This window comes from Pelophylax lessonae, assembly GCF_965119305.1.
Source record: "Pelophylax lessonae genome assembly, chromosome: 10".
NCBI classification, from domain to species: domain Eukaryota; kingdom Metazoa; phylum Chordata; class Amphibia; order Anura; family Ranidae; genus Pelophylax; species Pelophylax lessonae.
Genome location: NC_138777.1, coordinates 16,007,639 through 16,022,814, shown reverse-complemented (window position 1 = coordinate 16,022,814; position 15,176 = coordinate 16,007,639). Strand labels below are relative to the sequence as shown.

General features: G+C 45.2%; 1 protein-coding gene and 1 long non-coding RNA gene across 2 annotated transcripts in view; both read right to left on the bottom strand.

Annotated features, from left to right (window-relative positions):
• Window positions 1-13,296, bottom strand: part of EIF4G2 (eukaryotic translation initiation factor 4 gamma 2) — a 31,028-nt gene extending 17,732 nt beyond the window's left edge. The window contains exons 1-8 of the mRNA XM_082269987.1: window positions 13,104-13,296; window positions 10,250-10,411; window positions 6,107-6,209; window positions 4,438-4,563; window positions 4,275-4,341; window positions 4,038-4,189; window positions 1,346-1,456; window positions 1,106-1,189 (exon numbers count right to left, since the gene is read on the bottom strand). Of these exons, the coding sequence (XP_082126113.1) occupies window positions 1,106-1,189; window positions 1,346-1,456; window positions 4,038-4,189; window positions 4,275-4,341; window positions 4,438-4,563; window positions 6,107-6,209; window positions 10,250-10,411; window positions 13,104-13,183 (885 nt within the window). The 5' untranslated portion in view covers window positions 13,184-13,296. The remainder of the gene's footprint in view (window positions 1-1,105; window positions 1,190-1,345; window positions 1,457-4,037; window positions 4,190-4,274; window positions 4,342-4,437; window positions 4,564-6,106; window positions 6,210-10,249; window positions 10,412-13,103) is intronic.
• Window positions 13,297-14,951: 1,655 nt separating this feature from the next.
• The window catches only part of LOC309565193, a 17,065-nt gene continuing 16,840 nt past the window's right edge, over window positions 14,952-15,176 (bottom strand). Inside the window, exon 3 of the long non-coding RNA XR_014225794.1 lies at window positions 14,952-15,014. This is a non-coding gene — a long non-coding RNA (uncharacterized lncRNA). The remainder of the gene's footprint in view (window positions 15,015-15,176) is intronic.

Below are 15,176 nucleotides of genomic sequence, written 5' to 3'. Positions count from 1 at the left end.
GCCTCTCTCAAGGGTGGTTGTCACCAATTGTATACATTTTTTGTTCCATTGTATGATTTAAGGTATGCATCCTTTGTGAACAGCGAGAGCCAGAGCCGCCTCAGTTTGGTTGCGAGTATGGTTGAGTGTTTTATAGGATTCCTTCCGGTTTGATCATATATACGTCCAATTGGATCTTGATAGTGATCCCCGAGTCCTATCCTGGTTGTTGGTGGGCGTCCGCCCTTGTGGGGTACTTTGTTCCCCTAGGGTGCCTTTTCTGTTTAGGCTAGCGCTGTGGCTTCAAGTTTGCAGTGTGTGCTGCTCCGTCCTCTCTCTTTCCTTGCCGTGGTGGCCTTGAGGTACCACCCCCAAATACAAACCTTCCAGGGACGACAGCAAAACCCACACTCTTTATAGGCTAATAGTGATCTAAAAACCTCATAACATTAAAGTCTATGGCCCTCAAGTTGGATGAAAGTCGGACCAAAGTAGTGCGCAAACTACTGAAGTAGCTGCAACTTTAAGTCACACATATATGAAAGGTTATCATTGGAAAATATAGGGAACTACTTGTCATGCAACTCTGATGTCCAAAGTTGCATGACAAGTCGCACAAATGCAAATGGAGCCTTAGTGTTACTGGTCCCCCACAAAAAAGAAGTGTAAAAGGATCAGTGTCCCAATTGTCCGCAGCAACATCACAGTCCTGCTATAAGTCGCTAATTGCCACCATTACTAATAAAAATGTTTGTGCTTACCAATCAATGTACGCTTATTGGGATTCATTTTTTTTTTTAACCAAAAATATGTAGCAGAATACATTTTGGCCTAAAAATTGAAGAAATTTGATTCTTCATTTTTTATTGCATCGCTTTTATAGCAGAAAGTAAAAAATGTATTGTATTCAAAGTGCCAATACAGGTCAACTGTTGGGCCTCCAAAGACTTCAAGCCACAAACTGTATTGCCATGAGCATGCAACCCAATACAACCACTTTATTGCCCCATGCACTTTTTTTTAACCACCTCTAGAAAAGACCCTTATCTGTCAGATTTCCCCCCCCCCCCATCCTTTTTAAAAAAACACAACCACACCCCTGTAGAAAATTTGTATAAACACTTACTTGCAGCAGGAAACGAATCCTTGCTGGCAAATCCTTACAAGTCTTCAAGGCGCTCATCCGGGCAAAGTACTGATCCATTAAGGACTACAAAAACAGACATTTTGATATTAGGATGCATTTCCAGAAAAACTCAAAATTTTTACCCAAAAATTGACAAATTTTTGTAATATGTAAATCCTGACATTGAGGTTGATTACAAGTAGCCCCCCATAGGTCTATTAATGCAAAATATTCAGGTACCTTGGCTTTTTCGTGGTCTAATCTAGGCCCCACAGTCCTCATTATCTGACAGAGACACTCCAAATCCTCTCCCATGTCTTTAAGCTGGACCCTCTTCTTCTTTTCCAAAAGCTATAAAAAGAGAAAAAAAAACATCAGGAAATTAGAATAGACTTCCTGCGCTCCCGTCTCCTCTGTCCAGTGCTGCCCCCATGGGAAGCAGGTTGTGCATGCTGGCTCCCGCTCACTCATCGGATAAATTGATATCAGCAGGAACCATTAGCTCCCGCTGCGGTCAATCAAATCCAGTGACACAAGAATTTGGGGGGGGGGCCCCCCCCGAGTCCTGCTGTCAACAGAAGCCACAGAAGAGAAGGATCAAGATGCATCTTTGTGTCTGAATGACCACACAACAGTGGCGTGGGACCCGAGAAGAGGCAGATCGGGGCGGCTTTGTTCAAACCCACTGCACAGAGCAGGCAAGTATAACATTTTTGTTATTTTTGAACCACACAACACAAGGCTTTAATATTCCTTTAAATAGAAGCCAGTCTAATTTTTATTGGCTGGAGTAATCACCAAAACAGAATACCATTAGTAAAACCTTGGATTGCGAGCATAATTTGTTACAGAAACAGGCTTTGTAATTCAAAGCACTCTTATATCAAAAGCGAATTTCCCCATAAGAAATAGAAACTCAGATGATTCGTTCCACAACCATTTATTCATAAATCCTTCAGTTTATAGTCCATAAAAAAAGGTTCTAGCAATGAGACCATAAAATATCCATCCACAAATGGCACCTCCACAAGGGGATTAGAAGTAAAATCCAGCAGGAGCTCCAGAGTATAAAAGAAGAGAGGCGCCTCCAAGTGTAGCAATATGGCTACATTTAATAAAGATTCAACATTTAGCAACTCACATGGTTAAGGATTAAAAGAGGGATATCTAAGAATGCAGGCGTCAGGAGTAAAGCTGTCCAGAGACGGTCCTCCATAACGCCAGCTCTCAGCACCGTCGGGCTGCAATCATGACCGGGAAGACTTCCCTGCAGTAGAGCGATCTGAAAAGCGAGGCTTTATGCGAGGATGATGTCTATGGCCGTGAGAAGGATGGTCTATGTGGACAGCCGTTTTCTTTGAATCAACCATGCGAGTTGCTAAAATGTGGTACCTTCAATAAATGTAACCATATTGCTACAATTCGAGGCGCCTCTCCTCTATTAAACTCAGTTGTGACATGATGCTACTTGATAAACAAGCAATGTCTTGATATACAATTCAAAAAAAAAAAAAAATTATATTTATATATATATATATATATATATATATATTATATATATATATATATATATATATATATATATATATATATATATATATATATATATATATATATATATATATATATATATATATATATATATATATATATATATATATATATATATATATATATATATTTTTTTTTTTTTTTTTTTTAAATATAAAAGGCTAGTAGTCTTGCAAAATGCTCTATACGATTTTTTTTTCCCCGCATCTTTTTTGCAAGAAAAAAAAAAAATAACTGCATTTCGTTTTTGTAGTAGGAGCCTGTAAAGCATTGCACCAGCGTTCAGATCATTAATGCTGTGCAGGTCTCCTGCACATTGTCAGTGTATCCGTGTTAGGGATCGACCGATATCGGTTTTTCATTGCCGATACTTTTGGTTATCGCGTATTGATATGGGCCGATATTTTTTACATTTAAAAAAAAATATTTTTATTTTCTTTTTCCGACAGGTACTCTTGTATAGAGATCTGGGGGAGGGACCTCTTTGCACTTAAAAGCATTCAAAAAACGCCAAGTTTGGCTGTTTTGAATGCAAACTTTTTTAATCTGGCGTGAAGTACCCGGAAGTGATGTCATGACTAGAAGTAGACGTCCCCTCCCGCTCCTTGTAATGACAGCCGAGAGGCTTCTCAGCCACATCGGTCGTCATTACAAGACAGTCGACCGTCAGCTATGGACGCCGGTAGCGGGGTGATGGCTCTAGCTGCAGGCATCACTCCGGTACTAGCACTTTCCGAAATATCAGTAATATCGGCCACCTTGATGGCAGATTCCGATATATCGGGGAAAGTGCATATCGGCCCTCGATATATCAGCTTTGCCAATAATCGGTCGATCCATAAAATCGATGTGTACACCCCATACGGGCAAGCAGATACATACTGATAGACAGAAAGCCTCAATGAACTACCACAGCGCCGTGACAGTCATTGAGAACTACAAACTTCTTGTTCTGCTGGACGGGGGGCCCAGGCGGAGGCTGTAGCACTAGGAACAAGTTACACGTTCCACCCTAAAATCGGGTGAAACACGTACCATGTTCCCAAAGGTGTGCTTATTCTTTAAAGGCAGGGATCCTCAAACTACAGCCCTCCAGTTGTTGTGGAACTACCCATCCCAAGAGGCATTGAAAAACTCTGCCATTCACAGACATGACTAGGCATGATGGGAATTGTAGTTCCTGAACAACTGGAGGGCCATAGTTTGAAGACCCCTGCTTTAAGGGCTCACAATGTGTTTAGTGCACTTTTGAACATTTCCCCAACAAAGCCAGGTAACGGTCACAGTGATGGGTGCCCTCCCTTTGTCCATTTTTGCTTTGCAGAACCTTTAAGGAGGTTATTCTGTGTTGTACCTAAACCAGACTTTCCATTCTACTTACTGTTTTGATGCACTTATGAAGGATAGATTCATGAATAAGGTCAAGCTTGCCAAGCTCGCCGATAAATTTGATGTTCCCCAGCATCTTAATCTTAGCAATGGCTCTCTGTTCCTCTTCTTCGGGGAGGAGAGGGCTGTCTCGCTTGTCATATACTGCGAAGAAAAAAAAAAAAAAAAAGTCACACCGTGTACAAGGCTCAAATATTTACCCACAGAGGACTACTCAAAAAGCACTTACTCTCAACATTTCTGGATCTGTTCTCAAACTCATCTTGAAGTTTTGAAATTAGGAGGCGTCTAAACGTCTGAGGGAAGTAATCATAGGAAGTAATCATAGGTTATGAAGCACGGAACACTTACACCAAAGACAAGTTGTCCAGAAAGATGAAATATGAACTTACTGTGCTTTGCTTCTGCCCCGGTGGACCCTCTGGACCATCAAAGTTTGGCGCATCTTCTGCTAATCGCAGACATAGCTGAGCATAGAGTGAGCTGTACTTTGGCTCTTCGAGGGCTTTGTCTACAATCTGAAATGTAGATACAAAATACTGTGAATACGCCAGTTTTAGGGTTGTACTGTATTTAAACAAGCACCAGCCCCGCTTTTACATTTGAATACAGGGCCCAATTTTCCTCATAAGAAGCACTTTCTGATGCAGAGGCTTGCATACCCTTCCTCTGCCATACCTCCCAACTGGCCGGTGAGGCCACAAACTGTGACAAAGTGTGAGGGGTGCTCTGGCCAGATATTAGGCAGCAAGGGCTCAAGCACATGAATGGTTTTTACATAGGATCTTGCTAGCAGCAAGAACTACATAAAAGCGTGTCCCTACAGCACTTGTACATATGGACATACACTATGGGGTTAATTTATTAAATCTGGAGTGTGCAAAACTGGTGCAGCTCCGCACAGAAACATTTCAGCTTCCAGGTTTTATATTGTCAAAAATACTAGTTGTAAAGGCAGAAGGGTTTTTTTTTTTTAACCTTCCCTTCTGCGTGCAGCAGCCTCCCTAATATTTACCTGAGCCCCCTCTATCCAGCGATGTCCTCTAGTCCCTCGGCCTCTCCCTCCTGATTGGCTGACACCGCAGCGGCACTATTGGCTCTTACGGCTGTCAAAGTCAGTTAGCCAATCAAGAGGGGGCAGGGCAGAACCTCAGCTCCATGTCTGAATGGACACGGTGCTGCAGCTCAGCTCGGGTGCCCCCATAGCAAGCTGCTGACTGTAGAGACCCCAAATCTCTCCTTCACTTCCACCCCAGAAGTGATGTCATGAGGTCGCACCAGTCCTTCAAGGCGATAGAAGTGATGAGAGACGATCTAGTCTTCGCCTGTGTCCAGCCTGCCACACCGTTGGGTCATTTCTTGGGTGCACCAGTGAAAACTAAACCTGAGAAACCCAGGCGAGGGGCAGGAGGGGACGCCCCTTCTGAAAGTGATCTAGTGGCTAATTAGCTGCTCGGACTGCTTTAATGAGAAACCCAGCCGCAAAAGAAAACAATTATATAAGCCGGGGTTATGGCTGATGGCTTCAGCAATAACCCCGGTAAACCATACATATGCGTTTTTATGTATTTTTGTATTGCATGTTTTTATGTATTGCAGTGGGCAAGTGGATAACAAAACGCCTCTTAACTCTGGGCCTTACTCTTAAAATGGAGGCTGGAACAGACCATCCCGAAATATTTTGTTTGAATAAGGCCCCTTTCACACTTATGAGACTTGAAGCAATGCCTATCTAAGCTTGAGGTCTATGGACCTCAAGTCACATCAAAGGTTGGACCAAAAGTAGTTCAGGGACTACTTTGAAGTCGAACAGATCTGAATTGTACTCATTGGAAATCACGGGATACACACTTGTCCTGCGACTTGGGACTGCAAAGTGGCATGACAATTCACACAAGTGTGAACGTGGCCTTAATCTAACCCCCAAAGGCATCAGATTTCAGGAAATACATTAAAGATTAGTTGCCAATGGTTACTGCAAATCATTGCCTTAATGAAAAGAAGTCATCTTCCACCCATAATACATACAGATGCACATAACAGAATCAAGTGGTTACTTACAAGCAGTATGACTCCTTTGAGGATGAGTTTGGTATCTACACCCACATTAAGGAGCTCAAGGCATAGTTTGTCAAACTTCTCAGGAGCAAGCTTGTTTAAGATGCTGAAAGAGAAAAGAAAAAGAAACTGTTAGGCACGGGAAGGGGAAAAAAAAAAAAAAAAAAACCCCATACACACCACAAAAAAGGTGAAAGTGTTTTATTTATAGTAACCGGTTCACCAGCCAATAATTCACAAGCACTTCCACAATTGGCTGGGCAGTTGCTCCATATACAAATAGCACTTGGTATGAACCCCAAGCAATGATTACCAATGTTACACAAGGACAGACAGACCTGTCTCAATTCCCCGGATTAGCTTTCTCACTGTCCAACAGAACGGATACATGTCCCCCAGATTTGGATTATTAGACATTTTTTAAACATTTAAGTGAAAGCCTCGTTCTCCCATTTCCTCAGTTTAAAAACGTGAAAAAACATTTTGACTTACCGCAAAATCCATTTCTCTGATGTTCATTGACGGACACAGCTCCTTTACCATTGGGTTATACTGCCCCCTACAGGAGTAGGACACTAGGCAGGAAAAAGCTTAACTACAGCCTGCACAACCTTGGACAAAGCAGCATCTACAGATGCTAACACATCCATTTGGTAAAACTTTGCAAAAAGTGTGCACAGACTATCAGATGGCCACCTTGCAAACCTGCGTCACTGATGCCTGACGAAGGCCCAGGAGGCCCCAAGCACCCGAGTAGAGTGCGCCTTAACCAGGAAAGGAGGAACCTGACCCATAATTGAATAGGCCTGAATCCCTGTCTAATCCGTTTGGAAAAATGGTCACAGCAGAAAGGGCCAACACTTTGAGGTCCAACCGTGAGGGACTTCCTAAAAAAAAAAAAAAAACACTCCGTAGCTGCCAGGTACACCCTGATTGCCCGAACCACATCCAGGGAATGCAGAGTAATTTCCTTAGGATGTTTAGACCTGGGACATAAGCAACACAATGTCTTATTCATTCAAATGGAAATCAGAGATAACCTTTGGAAGGAACGGCCAGGGACGAAGAGCCAACTTAGCTCTGTAAAACAGGTAAGGTGGACAAGACCACACCGCCAGCTCCGACACCCTGCACGCAGAAGCAATAGCCACCAAAAAGACCACCTTCTGGGGCAACTTACGCAGGGGAACCTCCCGATATTTCGAAAGGAGATTCCTGGATAACCCTAATTTGAGGACCCACGGCAGTAATGGGAGACCGCACTGGAGGGAACAAGTGTTGAGCTCCCTGGATAAAGATACGCACCAAGGAATGTGTGGCCAATGGATGTTGAAAGAAAAACAGCCGAGGCTGAAACCTGGCCTTTGATGGTACTCAAGGCCAGGTGCTTCTCAACACCCCGTTGGAGGAAAGCCAAAATCAGAGCCACCGAAAAGGAGCGAGGGAAAACCCCAAAAAGACACACCACACAACGTACGTCTTCCAATGGTGGTAGATCTTCCTAATCTTTACCAGCGTAGGAATGACCGATTTAAAACAGAACCTCTAACCCACAGGTGTCAAATACAAGGCCCCCCAGGCCATTTTATGTGGCCCTCGTACCTCTCCTGCAGCTACAGCACCCCTCTTGTCTCTGCTCCCACCTTGTCTCAGTAGTCGACAGCAGAGAGGACAGAACTCCATTGCCAGATCCTGTGCTGCTGCAGAAAGGCTCATCTTTGCCCACCCCCCTTCTCAGCAGTCTGCAACAGAGAGGAGGTCAGAATTCCTACAGATCCTGCACCTCTGTGCAACCACAACACCACCTTGTCTCTGCCTCCCCTGGTCCTCCTCCAGACCTTGCACGTTCTTCCTGGCAGTAGCACAAGGTAGAGGGGTGCATTGTAATATCAAGAAGGGTGGGTGACCCTTGACTTATGGTGGGGGGCTCTTGACATCTCTTGTAAGGGGGCGTGGGATGCTCTGGACATCTAATCTTACAGATATAACTGGCCCTTTGCAGGCAACCATAATTCTGATGTCCCCAGCAGTGAAATTGAGTTTGACACCCCTGGAGCCACTAGAAAAACCAAAATCCCTTGCTGCCTCCAGCACAGGAGTCTTGGCAGAGGTTTGAGAGGGGGGGCGGAGGGAGGCATTAAGCAGATACCGACGCCAAGGAGCTACTAATGCATTTGCAGCATTGGCCAGAGGATCCTGAGACCATGCCACAAACCTCTGTACCTTCCATGGAATGTGTACAGCAGAAAGGGCTGGAACGATCGATCCGCCCACCTTAGAATGCCAGCTACTTCCCGTTCTGCCAGGACACATCTTGTGCCCCCATGGTGATGGACATAGGCCATGGCATTGTCCGATTGAATTCATAATACTACTGGACACCCCTGCAGACGAATTGTCCAATTAGCCAGACCGTCTGATCGCTCAGAGTTCCAGTACATTGATTGGCAGGCTGGACTCCTCCACAGAGTCCGGACTCCCTGAGCACAAGCTTTGCCAAGGACGCCTCCCCACCCAAACAGACTGGCATCCGTGGTGACAACAGTCCAGTACAGGGGTAGAAGTATTCCCCTGTCGAAGTGCCGGAGAACGAAGCCACCTCTAGAGACAATATTCCCCATTTCACCAGAATCTTTTTGCAGAGAACTCGTGCAGAGCGGAACCGCTTCGAAGGTAGACACCATCAGGCCAAGCACCCGCATGCAAGCCTGTGGGGATGACCGTCTGCTTAACAGCAGCTGAATTGCCCCCTGCAATTTCTGGAGTTTTTCCAGAGGAAGCAAAACTCTGGCTGAGGCTGAATCCAACCAGATAGTCGTTGTGAACGGAACCAGAGCAGGCTTCTGAAGGTTCAGAATCCAACCTAACTCCTTCAGCGATCGCAGAGTAGGTGGGACGGATGAAGGGACACCGACCTAGGTTCCACCAATATACCACCTACTAAACCCTGCAAAAAACAAGGGGGGGTAGATGCCCTCAATATTAAACTGCCCCTTTCAAGGGAGATGCCAAGCTGACCGCAAGTTGCGGCCTCAATTTGTGTGGGGGCCCAGCCGCAAGTCTCAGCCCGGCTGCCGCCACCCAAACGGAGGCTGACTCAGCCGCAACCTAACTTGTGGATGCCCAGTCGTGGTCCCACAATCCTAGGGAGGGGGTCCACACCAACCCAAAACCATCCAGGGGTAGAGGGGGGGGTGACAGCTACAGGGTGGGCACAGCTCCATTGAGACGTGGGTGGCTGTAGGCCAGGAGGGAGGCTGCAACTCAGGCCAAGGCCAGGTTGTATGCACCTTTGCGAGACGTTCCAACTCGCAGGCCAGCCCTCATTCAGAGGGGCTATGTCGCAGCCGACCTAGCGCAAAGATGAGGCCTGTGCGCGCTGGCCAGACTGGGGGGCCCTCTGGATCTTATCCAGTCTCCCAGTTGATTGTCATTTTGTTCCTGTGAGTCTACCAAGATACGAAAGTCCATAAAAGGGAAAAAATTGCTAGGATCAGAGATCCCAGCAAGGAACTAGGTCCTTACTCTTGACAAGGCAGAAAAAAAACTGGAGTGCTTATAGGAGAGTGTGGGTGTATATCTCCTGCGACTGCCATTAGGCGTAGTCAAGCTTTTTCCTGCTGTGTCCTACTCTTGTGGGGGGGGCAGTATAACCCAATGGTTAAGAAGCAGGAGCTGTGTGTCAAACAAAAGAGAACATTTCTAGGAGACTTAATGTTATGGATAAAGTGGTTGTAAATGCTGAAGATTTTTTGTTAGGGATGCACCGAAAACCTGTTTAACCACTTGACCTTCAGAAAATTTTACCCCTCCCCCCACCCAATACTGACAGGTCATTTGTTGCGATACAGCATTGAGTTTCTTTAATTGTGCCGTTATGCAATGCTTTACCTAAATATAAAAAATTTGTCATTTCCGTCCCCCACAAATAGAACCCTCTTTAGTGGCATTTAATGACCACTGACAAGATAGAAATAATGTGGTGCCAACCTCCTCTACTGCATTGTATGACCGCGCAATTGTCAGTAACGCAGCGCGGCATCGCAGAAGGTGACCTGTCAAAGTGGAGGGGGAAGCTTCCGGAGGGCAAGTGGTGAAGAAAATGCAGTTGCAGCAGACCAATGATCTTTCACCCTGATTACTTACCCTCTTACTTTCCTAAAGATTGCATCGTGCCGTTCTTTTTCACTTTGCGAGGTGAGCGCAGTGTTGTTGGCGGAGTTGTTTGCGGAGTTAACATCTCGTCTAGTGCTTCGTGAAGGAATCCATCTTGGAACGCCAGGCCCTGGGGTTTTCCCCAGGTACTCGCTAAAGAAAAAACAAAAGGATTCAAAACCATGATAAAACCCACACACTTTACATTCTATTATCTTTCTGTACAGTGCCCTGAAGTGGATTTGAATAGGGAACATTCATCTCTCTAAACCGCAAATGGATTATAAAACTTTAGAACAAGTCAAGGTTTTTGCTCAATATTTTTCCAGGGGGAAAACCATTGGAAGGCTAAATGCAACTATAGCAGAACAATGCTTGAAAAGGGGGGGGTTGTGAGGTCACATTTAGCTGCTACAAAATCTGCAAAAGTAATACACATACAAAAAGTTTGAAGTAAATGCACTTCTACACAAAAGTCTTCCTTTTGGGGGGGGCGGGGGGTGTTCATTAACACGTGGTAGAATGGCAGTGGGCTTAACATAGTACCGCCATGTGTACTGCACCGTTTTGTGCTGGAGGCATGCTCACCTACGCCCCCAGCACCGTGAATGTGGATTCACCAAGGGCTCCTAAAAAAGGTACACATTTTCCCAGCTTCAGCAGACTTTCACACACACCTTTGGGGCATTACCCAAGTACAGGTGTAGATTTGTAGTGTATTGGGAGCACAGGAGTTCATCTCACACTGCAGAACAGCGTTGTCACCCTGCTGAAGCCGTGAAAATTTCTGGCAGTAGCGACAGATACAACCATGTTACAGGGGAGCCCAAACCCGATATGATCTAGTTTGTACGTAGTTTCAACACTTCCACAGCAAATAAATTATTATAATGTATAAAACTGCGACAAGTCATTGTAATTGAATGTCATTAACCTCCCTGGCGGTCTGATTTGGTCAGGATTTCGGTGCTAAAAGCCGTACATTGTTTTGCATGGAAATCTGTTTAATATTTTAAAACTCACCTTCCCCTGCGATCCCCCACTGTCCTCCGGCTCTGTGCTCGGCCAATGCCTTCTGCTTCCCTTCCCTGCGAGCGTTGCGACGCAGGGGGTGGAACCGGCGGCAATTTAAAAAGTGTAAATACACCAAATGAGATGATACAAAGCTGTGATCCTAACGGATTACACTGCATCATCCCATTTCACCACAGGATTTCACCTGGTGACTTTTCCAGTGCCCTGCCTGTGTGTGCTTTGTGCCTGGAAAATAGAGAACGACCATGGCGTCCAAAAAGCATTCCTTTTGCACAAAAGCGCTTTTAGACGAACTGGAAAACAGTGACAGCAAAACGGAGTTACTTGAAGAGCTGAGCGATAGGTGGGAAAATTCGTCATCAGGAACGGAAAGGGACAACAGCAACGATTCTGATGTCTCTTTCTGGCACATCGCTCCGTTAGAAATTCTGAAGATTCATTTCATATACTTCCCAAATTCCACAAGCGATGTGCCAGAAAGACATCAGAATCGTCGCTGTTGTCACTTTCTGTACCCGACGACAAATTTTCACACAAATCGCTATCGCTCAGTTCTTCAAGTAACTTCGTTTCGCTGTCTTCCAGTTCATCTAAAAAGTGCTTTTGTGCAAAAACGCTTTTTGGACGCCATGGTTGTTCTCTATTTTCCAGCCATAAAGAACTGGAAAAGCACCGGCAGGGCACTGGAAAAGTCACCAGGTGAAATGGGATGATACAATGTAATCCATTAGGATCACAACTTTGTATCATGTCATTTGTGTATTTACACTTTTGAATTTGCCCCCGGTTCCACCCCCCCCTGCGTCGCAACGCTCACAGGAGGGAACCGGAAGGCAGGTGCCGGCAATCAACCGTGCACAGAGCAGGAAGAGACTGGAGAGGACAGCAGGGGAATCGATGGGAAGGTGAGTAGCATTGCAGGGTAATCCCAAGTGTGGCTCGGGGTTACCACTTTTGGTTCTGAAAGTTAACCCTGAGCCACACTCGGGAATACCGCCAGGGGGTTAAAAATGACCTTTCCCTTTCAATCTACAGTGCTGCAATTTAAATGCAATTTGGTGACCTGGAGGCCATCTGTACACAGCAAAATCTAATTTCCTGCTTGTGTGATTTGCTCACTGATTTTCCCAGAAATCTGCACCAAGATACTATTCAGATTTTTGGCACCCCCTGCAACAAAGGTCATTTTTGGTGGGATACTCCCAAAGAAATCTTGTCTAAAAGGGATCCAGGCCTTGCCATTTCCCTCATTGGAGGTGCAGCAGCTGATTAATTAAAAAAAACACTCCCATATAGATTCACTCTGAACATGGATACAAACTATATCTGCAGAACAAAAATGTAGGCATCTGAAACAAAAATGTGTTAAAAATCCTTGCAATGTACATAGATAGATCACCCAGAGGGAAGTGCATTTCTTAACAAAAGTGGAGTTACTATTCAGGTCTTCACCTGACAGTTTACAAGGTGTCCTTTCAACCAAAGTAGCTCCTCTTGGCAGAGGATAGAAAGGCATTGCAGGATAAGCTTACTCCAGGAGAGATGAAGCTTTCACACTCATTACTGCCTGTGGTGGAACGAGCCACTTTCATCAATTAGCAAAATAATATAACTGCAATATGTTGCTACAAAGGTTTCAGGATCCTGCCATTTGCACAGTATGTATCCTCATCATGAACGGCCACCTTTACCACCAATTAATATTAAGCTGACAAAAGTGGCCATTTTCACAAAGTTAAAAACCCCCACAGTAACATAGGAGGAGTTCAGTCCACCATTTTATTTAAATTTTCTTTTTGAGCATACACACCAGCGTTTCCGCTCGGCTGGGTTACTGTGCGATACAGGCGCACAACCCGTTGAGTCCGCTTTGCCTAACGCGCGCTGCATGCAAATGCACGGCGCGCAGATGTCCTACAGAAAATACTGCGTTCGCAACTGGGGGGAGGGGAGGAGCGGTTTGGGCCTCTCGCGACGATCTTCTGCGGGCGGGGTAATGCCACCCGGTCAAAACACTCGCCGATCAGAGCTTTCAACCTGCCAAACGAGCAAAATGTGGGAAAAGCCAAAATGAGGCACACATGCTGGAAATAAATTTTATATGGATAAAAAAAAGAGAAAATATCTTATTTATTAAAAACAGACCGATAATGTGATCTTATCCACTACAAAACTGTGAATAAGATCTCAATTCAGACTACTAGATATAGTCTGTTTGTTAAATGATTCAGACTTAAAGATACAAGAAACAAACAGAATAATAAGTTACACTCCCTCCCTTTTTTGAAATAAGACTTTACACCCTACAGTGACCCTACACAGGGCCGTCTTTAACACAGGGCAAAAGGGGCAGCTTCCCTGGGCCCAGTCATTGTTGTGGGGCCCAAAGCAGCTGCCCCTCAAGCCCACTGCCTGCAAATAGTTGATAAGTGGATTTAGGAGGGCCCAAGAAAATATTTGCCCAGGGTCCAATCAGTATTAAAGACGGCCCGACCCTACATATAATCCAGATAGGTTTTATTAAATATATTAAATAGTGGGGCATAAAAGCCATCACATCTCTGGTATACAAGCATAAAGCAGAACGTTAAAGTAGAACCAGGGGAAGATTATAACCCATTTCTTTGCCATCTGTATCCCCTGGGGAGATTTACCTTCACTTCCTGTCCCACAGCCAACACAGGAAATGAGAAGAAATGCCTACAAAACTAAAGGAATCCCTTGGCCCCCCCTTAGTCACCAGAAATAGTTTCCCCCATTGGATTATTTCCCCTCCATTACTTTCCTGGGGCAACCCAAAAAGTGCAATTTTGTTTTGCTTTCAATAATAGTAAACAGGTCAAAAAGGGGGAATCTCCCAAAGGGTCCTTTCACACGGGCTTTCCACCCAGCGAACTCAGTCTTGCTCAGCTGGGATCGATCTGCCGATCCCCGCTGAGCAGGCGGATGACAGCTCCGTCTCCACTTACTTTGCAGAGATGGACCTGTCAGATCCCTGCTCTCCTCTATGGGAGATCAGATGAAAACGGACTGAATGTCAGAACGATGGAAAATAGGGTTTCCATGCATCTGAATTTCACAGACCGGATTGGCTCGGATGGTAGCGAGTGTCAGCAGACATGTCACCACTGACATTCGCTACTCCATAGGGCTACATAGAGAATCCAATCAGGCCGCCTGAAAAAATAGCAGGCGGACCTGATCGGAAAACCTGTGTGAAAGGTGCCAGGCGTTCTAATCCATCTACACTAGCCAAAAACTCTGCCTTTAGTTTCTACTTTTATTATGCCTCCACCACTGAATACAGCAAGCATTTTGCATGCTGTGTTTGATTCACTGGAGAGTACATATCCCAATGCCCTGAACCCCGGTACACTCCAAAAAGCAAGCAAGGACCAACACCGCAGGTATGCTTCAATGGTTGCCTGCATATGCCAGAATGTCAAATTTTAAAGGCCAAACTTGGGACTCCTAGGTGATTGCATAACTAGCACTATTGGTTTTGTTTTTATAGTACCAGGGGCCCCCACTGTCTAATAAGTGCGCAGAACCAAGGCAGAAATATAGCCATGGGTGGGTGGTTAAGAGTCTTTTTCCGATAGACTAAGTAGAATAGAAAAGAATGGCCTGACAAGGAGACAGAAATCAAGGCACTTACCTGTTGCCAACAGTCTTGGGATAGTGCTGAGAGGCACCCCTACCTCCTCCACCTGACGAAGCACTGCAAACAGAAGAAATGTTCAGGTCAGCCAGGACTACCCCAAACCCCAAGATGCCCCCTTTTCTACCTTAAACCTGAACTAATGCTTCCCCATCCGTTTTACAGGCTGCACAGTAATTGCTCATTCTCACTTTAATGCAAACTGAGAGGCTCACAGTAGAG